The sequence below is a fragment of the Equus asinus genome, chromosome 18 (genome assembly GCF_041296235.1).
Source record: "Equus asinus isolate D_3611 breed Donkey chromosome 18, EquAss-T2T_v2, whole genome shotgun sequence".
NCBI lineage: Eukaryota > Metazoa > Chordata > Mammalia > Perissodactyla > Equidae > Equus > Equus asinus.
Window position 1 is genome coordinate 11442626 of NC_091807.1, and position 12421 is coordinate 11455046.

General features: G+C 34.5%; 1 protein-coding gene across 19 annotated transcripts in view; it reads right to left on the reverse strand.

Moving 5' to 3' along the window:
* Positions 1-12421, reverse strand: part of ROBO2 (roundabout guidance receptor 2) — a 1206434-nt gene that overhangs the window by 67225 nt on the left and 1126788 nt on the right. For all 19 annotated transcript variants that reach the window (XM_070488704.1, XM_070488697.1, XM_070488701.1 and 16 more), the window contains 3 exons: positions 7720-7951; positions 4904-5028; positions 2452-2623 (listed from right to left, as the gene is read on the reverse strand). In XM_070488704.1, the coding sequence (XP_070344805.1) occupies positions 2452-2623; positions 4904-5028; positions 7720-7951 (529 nt within the window). The remainder of the gene's footprint in view (positions 1-2451; positions 2624-4903; positions 5029-7719; positions 7952-12421) is intronic.

The following is a 12421-nucleotide window of genomic DNA, read 5'->3' on the forward strand; positions in this document are numbered from 1 at the left end:
AAAGAATAGTCTAGGCATACATATCATTGCTGAATTCCAGAAAATATTTAAGCAAGAAATAACACTAGCCCCACAAAAACTCTTACAGAACCTAGAGGAGGAAGGAATACTTCCCGATCCATTTTATAAAGCCAGCCACCCTGATTCCAAAACCTGACAAAGACATTAGAAGAAAAAAAAATTACCATCAATATCCCTCATGAACAGAGATGCAAAATTCTTTACCAAATGTTAGAAAATCAGATTTAGCAGTATCTGTAAAAAGCATAATATATCTTGACCAAATGAAATTTATCCCAGGATTGCAAGGTTTATTTACCTTGGAAACTATTCAATAGAATTTACCACATTAACACAGATAAGGAGAAAGAAAAACAGATGATTATCTGGAAACACTCAGAAAAAAGTATTTCACAACTATTAAAATAAATTAGTGAAGTTAGTAAGGTCACAAGATACAAGGACAATATAATTAAATGCATATATAATATAGAAAAGCTGGAAAAGAAAATTTTATAAATCCACTTATAACAGTGTAAAAAAATCAAGCATTTAGGAAAAAGTTTAACAAAACATATGTAAGATCACACACTGAAAACTGCAAAATATTGTTGAGAGAAATTAAAGGATTCTTAAATAATGGAGAGGTATATCATGTTTCAGGAGAGAAAGACTCAATTAAAATGTTTATTTTTGCAATTTGATGTATGGATTGACTGTGTTTTCAATCACAATTCTAATATAATTTTATAGAAATTGACAAGCTGATTTGGAAAGTTTATGGAAAAGGCGAAGCCCTCGAATAGCCAAAACAACTTAGCAGCAGAAAATGATGAAGTATTCACACTACTTGATTTCAAGTCTCACCAGAAGCTACCGTCCTCAAGACAATGTGGTTTGGCATATGCATAGACATGTAAACAAATGGAACAGCACAGAGAACCTAGGAATGGATCCACGCATACATGGTTAACTGGGGAAAGGAAAGTCGTTTTAATAAATGATGGCTACACAATTTAATACCTATATGGAAATAAGCCTCCATCCTCAAACCACAAGCAATTAAGATGTATTCTAGAACTAAGCATAAAAGCTAAAATTAGAAAGATTCTAGAAGAAAATACAAGATTTTCTTATATTTCTTATATTTTTGCTATCTAGAGGTAGGACACAATAGCCCAGAAAGTACTAAACATGAAAAAAATTCGATAAATTGTAGCTCACTAAAATTTACAACTTTTGCTCATCAAAAGACACTACTAAGAAAAAGAATAGGGAAGCCACAGACTAAGAGAAAATATTTGCAATACAAATATATGACAAAGAACTTGTATCCGGAACACATAAAAAACTCCTCCTAATCAGTAACAAAAGACAGACAATACAATTCTAAAAAGGCAAAAACTTGGAAAATTTATGAAAGAAAATATGTGAATGGCCAATAAGCAAATGTACACTCGACATCATTAGTCATCAAAGAAAACTGAAGTTAAAACTACAGTGAGGTACCATTTTATACTCACTAGAATGGCTAAAATTACAGACTGGCAACATCAAATGTTTGTAACAATGTAGAAGAACTGGAAGTCATTTTCTTTGCTAGTGAGAGTATAAAATTATTCAATTTGAAAAAAATTTTTAGCAGTTTCTTACAAAGTCAAACTATACCATTTGTATTACCCAGAAATTCCACTTCTAGGTATTTCTCCAAAAGAAATAAAAACATATGTCCTCAAAAAGACTTACACAAGAACATTCATTCTCTCAAGAGAAAGCAGAGAAACAAAATATGGTTTATTCACATGACTGAATACTGCTCAGAAACAAAATATATGATTTGCATAATACATACAGAGATGATCTCAAAAACATTATGTTTAGTGAAAAAAAGCCAGACACAAAACATTATATTCTGTATGATGCCATTTACATATATTTCAAGAACAGGTAAACATGATCCATAGGGAAAATTTTTCTGTAATGATTTTAATAGATTTAATAGAGATTTCTTATTTGGGATAGTATATTTGGATTACAAAGTTTCTTTTGTCCTGTTTCTGATTAATTTTTGACATTTTTCTGGCTAAGAGGAAGCATATAGATTGGAAACATAATGCACTTTCTTCAGTAACTGTCTCATTTTCTATTATATTTTAATGGCACCAAAAATGCTAATAAACAATTGATTACAAATAATTTTTAAACCAATTTTCAGCATTTGAACTCTTGGTGATCATAATTTTAAGAAGTCTGTGAGACTCTTAAGAGCATGAGCAATTGCTAAGCATTTTTGTAAGAAACTCTAGGCAGTTAACCCATTTGCATATATGATGTGTACACTTTATCTCTCATATGTGCTTATCTTTCTGTTAGGACGTGGATTCCAAAAAATAATGTACCTTTTATCAGTTGACTGATTGTAAAGCACAGAGCACATAGATTGGTACTCACCAATTATTATTGGCTGTGGCTCACTTTTTACTCCAACTCCTGCACTGGTACTAGCTGCAACCTCTACCCGGTATTGAATACCTGGGAACAATCCACCAATGATTACAGATCGAATGGCTGCATCCACAGTTTTGTTGATATGGAATCGTGTTTCATTCCCCAGACACCAGATCTACAGAAATGTAATGTGAATAACAAAAGAATATAGAATAATCCTTTCTGGTAATTAAACTATTATAATTGATTAAATACTTTTTTAAGAATTACCTATTTTCTAGGTTTTTAGAAGTATTTGTGAATAACATTTTCTAAAGCCTAATTTCTACAGTTTATTTATATGTATGTATATGTATATATGTGCATTAAAGAAGGAACAATAAGGAAAGCTAACAGTATGACGTTTTTCTTTATATCTTACAATCAACATTGAATGCTCATAACACAAGAATTCCCTTAACACCACTGGAAGGTGGTCCTTGGTTGCAAACAGCTTTTGGGTACGGATTAAAACACATAAATTCCTCTGCTTAATTTATTTATCAAGTTTATTATGCATATAATCTATTAAAAATATGGTGATTATGAGTTGTAATATCCAAGCTATATAGATACACATCTAAGTAATTTATATTTCATTTAAGAAAATATTAACTTACACAAAAGTAGTTAACAAGATTAATTGACCTAAGTTATAGGTATTGATTGAGATGAAATTAAAGCCAATATTTACATTGACAGCAATAAATCTTAATATTGATAAAAACATATCTACACACACATACACACCCAAGAGAACAAACTGGTGGGAAGTCTTTCAACGTTGATTTGAAAGAGCTAGGTTTTTACCTCAAGTAGAAATCAAATTTTAGGGCACACCTTCTCCTGGGATACAGAAATCCATTACTGTAAAATGTGCTACAAAAGAATTCCACTGTACCTAATTGTATTCATATTATATGATATTTCATAATCTACGTCTAGATGCATAAGTAGGAACACACATGGTTTGTTTCTGAAACAAGTCAGTCCTGAATCTTTTTCTTTAAAATAATTCCTGTGAATTTTATATTTCTTTTATTTATACTATGATACCTGTGTTACTAATGGAGGAATATTTAGCCCTAACAGATACAGACACTTCACCACCAAAATATGGCAATCTCATATCAATGAGAAAGCTTAAAACTTATGAAAAAAAGTATCAGTTGTAAAAAAAAAATTCAATATTTAAATAAATGGACATTTTGGATATTCAGTCCCAGATGATACAAAGTAAAATCCTAACCTCATTAAAACACACACACACATACACACAAGTAGATAATTCTTTGACCTTAAAACAATGGGTCCTACCATTTGTAAAACTTTAGAATCTATATAATTATGCTATTCTAAAAGCACTTACTCTTATATTTCTTACACACATTTTCTTTATAATGTGATGGGAATAATTTTAAAATAAATACTTACGCACATTCTGTCCATGAGCTTAAGTTGGCCTTTAATTTAAGACAATTCTATTTAAAATGTATCATTTTTATTTTCGAAATAACAAAATTCAATCTGCAGTGTTTTGAGTGAAATTATTCAGCATAATTTCACACAGTGAGTATGAATTTCTGCTGTGAGGTGGGATGTCTAGTTTTCTATTTTAATAGATTTATTTACTATGATATTGTCAGAATTCTACAAAATTTATTAACAGTGAAAAATCATAGTTTTGCAGTTTTACAAGGTTTAATGAGGCATTCTACTCTCACATGTGGTTTGATCACATCGCAATTAATCAGAACCTTATTTCTCAAGGTTAGACATCTTCTGTCTCTTAAACATCAAACAATGGCAGTGAAACAATGGATATACAGTTTCTAAATAGCAACAAATTCACTAGCTGAAAAATGAGATAATCGACTGTTTTTTGTGAGTACTTTCAAAATTTATTTTTTCAATGGCTCCCTTTTTCCAAGAGAAATATTTTACAAAATCTCAATAAGTTGATAAAAGAGGAACATAGAAGGAGTGCTGGGGTTGCCCACCCTCCTTTCCCCACCTCAACTCTCTAAACTCCGAGAAGTATCTTTTTCTGAGAAAATAGTTTAAAGATGGTCACCCTGAGACACTGACATCCAGTAATGAAGATAAAGGCAGTTTCGCTACCTACCCTGCACCCCATCTCTAAATCTCTGAGGTTCTGGAGTCACATTATAAAGAAAACTACTCCACAGTCATGGTTTACTTGTCCAACTTTGTGTGCATTATCTGTGACCTTGGAGTTAGGTGCTAATCCCTATGCATTTGTTTCTTTACCTGTTGGACAAATATATTAAAAAACCACTTTACACTCAAACTCAATGAGAAGGCCACCAGAGATGTACTTCACTTCACCCACGTGACACTGAGACTTCTCTGGGAACCTTTATCTGCGAGCCTTCCTTCTTCACCCAGGCCCTACCTTATATTCTTGGATAATTCCATTCTGATCATCTGGAGGAGGAGGATCCCAGGAAACACTAATACTTGTGCTATTGTGGCTTCCAACTGTCAGCACAGTGACAGATTGTGGAGGGGCGCTTGGGGCTGCAGAGGAAGTAATTAGAGTAAACACAAACTGTAAGTCTCAGTGTGCATTAATGCTGCTTACAGATTATGAATGCAAAGACAAGACACGTGAGGTTCCAGTTTCCAGTAGTTCTGAATTTGCATATAGTGCTCAACAGTGACAGTTTTTTAAAAACGTCTTTTAAATATAATGGACAGATTTAAAGCAAACATAACAGCTATGGTAATATGTACTCAATAATAAATTTAAGAGCTAACATTCTAATGAGTCTTTTCTACATGCCCAGAACTAAGCTAAGTGTCAGATTTAATTCTCACAATAACCTTAGGAAGTTAAAACAACTCTTATCTCAGTTTTACACATAAGGACACCAAAGGCTTGTGAGAGACTTATCTAAGTTAAACATTGAAGCAGAATTTGAACCCAGGTATGTCTGATTCTAGAACTTTGATTCTTTTGACTGTCATTGGTTCTCTTTCTGAAACAGATACTGCTATCAAAAATATTCTGAGAGTCTGTATTCCAAAATTTTATCAATCAATCATTCTCTCTGAGTGGTGGCATTACAGACAATTTTGGTTTCATTTTAGTTTGTGTTTCATAAATAAAAACAGAAACACAGCGATAAGTTTCACCAATAGAGAAAAAATACTTCTGTTTTCATATTAGGAAAAATAATTGACTGTTATAAATTGACCCATAATTTAAGATTTAAAACTTATTTTATATTGATGGGCAAGAAACTCTGAAGATATAAATGAAAACAGCTCGTGTTGGGTGAAATGCGAAATGGACAGATTTTAACTTCCTAAAATTCTCTTCCTTTACCGTTTCTCCTATAACTAATTATAATCATACTGAGAAAAGATGAGAAAAAATTTCTGATTTTAGTCTGCAGCACCTCCCATCCAGTGTACCTGAAAACTAAAAAATGCTATGTTTGCAGGAAAATCTATCAATTCTCAGTGAACCGCTGAGTTTAAATCAAAGGCAGAAGAAAGTAAAATCAAACTACCAACAGTTAAAATTCAAAGAATTTTGTGGTGTTAAAGTATTTTTATATAAAAGGATTAGTGTTTTCGTAACTCTACACAGTATAGTCCTCTAAAAAATATGTACAGTTGAGTCATAAAAGATATTTTAAAAGCCTATTAATGAAGTCTCCCATGTTTGGTAAATTTGTCATGACATATTTCACTGAGGTATGGCCATATTCATTGAGATATAAGACACACAGACACGTGGCCACAATACTGCTCTTTATTACTCTTCTCTGTGATAATATTGTTCCCAAATATGGCACAATGAAATAAATCGAACCACTGGTCTACAAATTTTGTGGTTATTAAGTAGACTTCACTGAAAAATAACACTTAGGAGAAAACTGGTTTCTCATTTGCCTTGCTGCTGGCTTGGAGAGAACACCATGCCTGCTTCCTGACAGCTCAATTATTCCGGCACTTAGCTTCTTTCTACAGATGTGAAAGAACCCAAATGGCCACTCATCCTTCCCAGACAGAGCCCAGCTGAGTTCCATTTGTTACCTTCAGAAGGCTACGGAAATCGGAGATGAATGTACAACCGGATGGTGACAAATGTCTAATCCAGAGGAAAAGTCTGACTGCAGTGAAATTGATTTTGGAAGTCTGCTTCAAACATAGCATTCTGTATTAAATTCACCCACCCCACTCCTTAGTACTATAAACTTTCAACATAAAGTAAAATTTAATGGTGGATAAAGATACCATTATTAATTTTTAGTATATTTTTACTTTACTTATCATAAAAGTAGATTAACGATGCCTTTAAAAACATGCTCTTCTGCCCATGTCAGTGTATCCCACTGTTAATCAATGTGAAGATAACATTTTTGGCCTGTTGCTTATTATAAGATATGGATAACTTAAAAGCTCTTTGGTCAAACGTGAACATTTACATGTTAGCACGAGCAACCTACATACATTTTCTTAAGGCTGCTCATATCAATTTATATAAAATATGTTTAGAAAAAAGGCTTTTTATGGGAGCTGTGTATAAAAAATTAGTAGAAAATCAAAAAAGGGGGAGAATCATTATACTTGGCATCTGACTTTGTGTACTTTGATCATACTATTATATAAGCCTGTAGTTCAGTGAAGGAGACATTAGTAAGTGGACTAGTTGAGTCCTACATTAATTTCACATTCATCACAGATTGACTTCAAAGTATCTGTAGGCAGGAAAATTTCCAAAAGAGAGAGGAGGAGGGAACGTCACTAAGAAGAATGCTATTGCAAGCAAGTAAGTGGCCTTCCCAATTGGGAATTATGAATCAGACTGGCAGACCCCAGAGAAGGGAGCTTATAAAAGAAAATGCAATACCTCACTCTACTAAAAAAAGAGGAGTGGCAGTGAATGGCCTGTGTTCTTGGGTTTCCAGTAGCCTGTCCTTTAACGAAGCCAAAAAACAAACAAGATTTGTACTAGCAAACAGGACTTGGGGAAAATGTTTACTTAGGAAATACTCAAATTACTAGAATGTCATTTTTTTTTTTTGAGTTGTCAGATTCTAAGGAATTCTCAGAATAAAAGGGGGAAATGACACTTCTGGATTCACTTTTAGATTCTTTCTTGCTACTCTTCAAAGGAACATGATAAACTAGAACTTCAACAGAAACTGGTTTCTTTATGCTTTAAGTTTGGTTTGTGTCAGAAATCTGAATACTGACCTTCTTCAGTAGTACGAATTGTTTTAGATTCACTATCCATTCCTTGGAACTCATTAAAATATGGTCGTACTTTAATTTCATAAGTCACCCCCTTTTTCAGATTGACTAAGACAGCACTTCGCTCAGTTGGGACTTTGGCGTCTAAATTCTGCCATGTTGATGTAGCCTGCAGGCCTGAGGCCTGACGATACAACACGCGGTAGCCTTGAATAAACTGGGGCTGGCGATCGACCTGAAAAACAGAGCAAAAAGCTTTGGAAACCTAAAGGAAGTATTTTAGACATCACAATGGATCCATCCTCATTTCTCTTGTCCCTATTTTGGTCCTCATTAACTATCATCTGAGTGATGCCACGGCTTTCTAACTCATCTCCCTGCTTCTAATATCCTCTTCCATTTTTTTTTTTTATTAATGTTACGATAGATTACAACCTTGTGAGATTTCAGTTGTACATTTTTGTTAGTCATGTTGTGGGTACACCAATTCCCCCTTTGTGCCCTCCCCCCACCCCCCCTTTTCCCTGGTAACCACCATATCCTCTTCCATTTTTGAGTTCACATTGCTCCTAAGTCATTATTTCTAAAATGAAGAGTGGAAAAACTCTCCTGCATAAAATACCTCATAGGACCCAGATACTTACTTAATTCAAATTCTTTGGATTACCCACCAAGGCCTGTCAAGGCCTAGACTTGCCAATTTTTCTAGCTTCATTTCTCATCAAATTGTTCTTATCTGTATTCAACAACTCCCCTTTGTGTGTTTTTATATATAATGTACTATTTGTCTGGAATTTCCATTCTCAGCCCTTTTCCACCCTCTAATACCTCCACTCACTCAAACATTTTTTGAGTTCCTACTAATAGGTGCCAGAAATTCTGCTAAACTCTGGAGATAAAAGCAGAGAATGAAAGTAGAGTCAGTCCTGCCCTCATGGTGCTTAGAGTCCAGGTAGAAGATGGGCATTATCCAATAATCACCCAAACAATGGTCAAGTTACACTCCTCACAAATAAACACAAACAAATGCTATCAATGAGATGTACAAGGAGCTAAGACAGCCTAGAATGGAGAGGAAGTTGACTGGATCAGGAAGGGGAGATAAACTTTCCCCGAAGAATAAGTACTGAGATCTGAAAGAAAAGTAGGATTTCTCCAGGGGAAGAACAATAGGAACAATATGTATAAAATTTGTGTGGCTGGAGGAAGCATATGCGAGATGCTAAAAGTCGTGGAGCTACAGCATCTGTTTTAAATGCACATGAAAAGCTCATGCCCATTAACACATATTAAATCAAAGACTTTTATTAATTTACCAAATCCTGGCTCCTTCAATAGTCCCACTATTGGCACAATTTGACAGCCGCCTTTTTTTTTTGTAAAGATTTTATTTTTTTTTCCTTTTTTCTCCCCAAAGCCCCCCGGTACGGGGTTGTACATTCTTCGTTGTGGGTCCTTCTAGTTGTGGCATGTGGGACGCTGCCTCAGCGTGGTTTGATGAGCAGTGCCATGTCCGCGCCCAGGATTCCAACCAACGAGACACTGGGCCGCCTGCAGCAGAGCGCGGGAACTTAGCCACTCGGCCACCGGGCCAGCCTCCAGACAGCCTTCTTGAGGCTGTCATTCATTTAAGGTTCAGAGGATAAGCAGCTGTTTTTAATGAAATCTGAGATTTTGAATCTGAAAGTTCATACCAAATAGAAACTTGAAAGCATTTTTGTTCGCTCATAATAATTACATGAAAAACGAATATATAAAAAAATGCAAGCTAAAAATGAAACATATTCTCTTTAAACATTTACTAAACAATCTTTATTGGAGTTTTACCACTGTTTCATTTTCTGGGAAAAAAGAACTTTTAGCTTTTTAAACATTTTTTAATGTCTTTCCATGTTTCTAGAAATGCTCAATTTAAATATAATTATCACAGCACCTTCTCCAATTAATAGTCCATGTATTATAGTTTAACAGCCACATTCTAAGAAGCCTTTAACTTGACATCTTTCACTGTCAAAGTGTAAAACTTAATAGAGAAGATATGGCAGAACCTCATTTCAGGAAGGTTGAGGAGAAAGAGGAAATAGAGAAGGTAATGATGGAAACGGTTATTTTAGCTTTTGAAAAATTTCTTTATCCAGCTGTTAACACGTTATAAACAAAAGGTATTCTTCCATCTATTAACTTCTAGCATTTCTTCTTGACTTGCAGCATTTAAAAATTTTTTTAGCAAAGGCAGAAAATAAAAAAATACAAAAACCTCAATCAAAATACAGTGGAACAGAGAGACACTCTTCTATATTTAGAATGTCCAAACTAGAAAAGTAATCCATGAATTTGGTGGACGTGAGCATGTGTGTTTCTATGTATAGCTAATTCCAGTTTCGCGGATGAGTCTCAACCAGTAAGAATTCCTTCACCCACCTGACAGCTTTCTAACCCTCAAAGATTTTCTGGAATTAGTGCTATACTGGCATAAGGTTACGTCAAGAAAAAGTAAGCCCAGCTCTGATGCCAAAGCTCATGATCTTTGAGTCCTCATCCATGTTACCAGTTCGTGTTTCTACCAATGGACATACCTCTTGAAAAGTAGAAGTTGTTCTGACATTATAAAACAAGGCAACTAAAAAGCAAAAAGTTAAATTTATGAGAGTCAAACAGACATGCCTTTCATCAAAACTGTCAATGTTCAAAAAATCCTTACAGCATATGTTAAAACAACATTAAGCTTACATTTTATAAACTTCTCTGCATTCGCTTTAAGTGAATTTATATACTGAAAGAAAGACATAACTCACAATAATAGCTTGTTAATACTGAAAGAAGCAAGCTGTGTTTTTAAGAAGAACATTAAGCAGCTGTTTCCAGATGAAGGGAGTCTGTAAATCAGGGTAAATTGGTTTTACCCATGTTTGGTTTTCATTAATTAAGTGTTTTAGGGACTTTATGAAGCTAATGTTTACCACACAACATTGCCTTGCTCACTTCAGAGCACACTGCCTCCAACCTGGATCTTCTAATGGCCTGCTTAATAACTAAATAGTTTAGGTTGATTTTGTGCAGTTGCAATGCATTCTTTCCAGAAGGAAATTTGTTGTTACAGGTGGAAGCAAAAATGAAAATGCTGAACGTTACCTTTAAAAAAAAAGAGGTGGGATTTTTATTGGATATGCGTTCTACACCGCTGACTTTTGGAGCACATTTTGACAGGTGGTCATTTTCAAGTTAAACCATATGCTTGTTACTAGTTTTATTAACATTCTGATTATAAGAAGGAGGATTTTCTTTTAGTGTTGATTATAGTCAGAGTCTGGCCACAAATCCATGGGTTTATAGAATTTTTAAAAATTAGTATTTTCTGAAACATGAATAAAGAAAGAATTGTCGTAAGGAAAATGTGAAATGATGAAGACAGCTTCGGTCTTCCAGTCATAAGGTCTCGAATGAGGTACAGCTTAGCCTCTTAAACCTTCTGAGCCTCAGTTTACTTAATTTTTTCAAATAATATCCACATTACAAGGGCACAGAAACAATTAAATGACTAAGTTTTAGAGATGCATGATGATAAAGCATCATTGTTAAGTGAGGGATATACTAAAAGTGGGGTTCCATATGTGGCCCTCAAATCAGCACTTTTACTGAAATGTTTAATTCATATGCTTAATATCTATCTTTTCAATTTGAAAAAAATCCATTTAAACTGAAAATTCCAAGTGAATTCTCTTTGGTGGGCTCAGCCTGCTATGTGACTTATCTTTTCTTAGCTGAGTTCTGAAATTCTAGCACGCCAAAGCACTATTTCAACTCCAATAGAAGCTGTGATGCTTAAGGGGCAAAGGGTCTGTGATTCTTTTTGTCCTTGAACAAAAACAAAACTCCTCCCCCAAAAAATCTAAAATAATCATTAAAAAAAAATTTTTTTTTTGAGGAAGATTTGTCCTGAGCTAACACCTACCACCAATCCTCCTCTTTTTGCTGAGGAAGATTGGCCCTGAGCTAACATCTGTGCCCATCTTCCTCTATTTTATATGTGGGATGCCTGCCACAGCATGGCTTGATGAGCGGTGCATAGGTCCATGCCTGAGATCCGAACCGGCAAACCTTGGGCCATCAAAGTGGAGTGCTCAAACATAACTGCTATGCCACCGAGCCAGCCCAAATCATTTTTAAGTAAGAGATTTATTGCTATTCTCTTTGTGAAACAGCCATTTTCTTGACATTTTTGCTTACTGTTATTATGAGAGCAGTCATTTTTGGGAAGCAGGCTTTGCTAACTATCGTTGCTTCAAGATTAGCCTCGCGTGGGGCAGGTGGATGGTCTTTCCAGTGCAAATGTCATACGAGTTTGGTAATTGAATCCTGCCAACCATTGGTAAACCACTTCAGCTGGCCCCAAATTTAAACACATGGGTTGGGGAATATATTTCTGCCCTCAAACCACAGCAAAACTGTAACTCAAATACTAACAAAGTGATAATTTGTACAACATATACATTTAGCAAGTTGAAAATATGACACGAAAATAAAATATTTAGCTATAATTTCCTTGGCAACTGATCCCACCCCTAATCTCACTTGATTTCACTAAATTTACCTCTCCAATACATACTTCTCTCATGTGTAACTATAAATTCATGGAGATACCTTGTGATATAATTGAACACTTTCTTTTTTAAGATAAAAATTAAAATGTATGAACACAACTAAT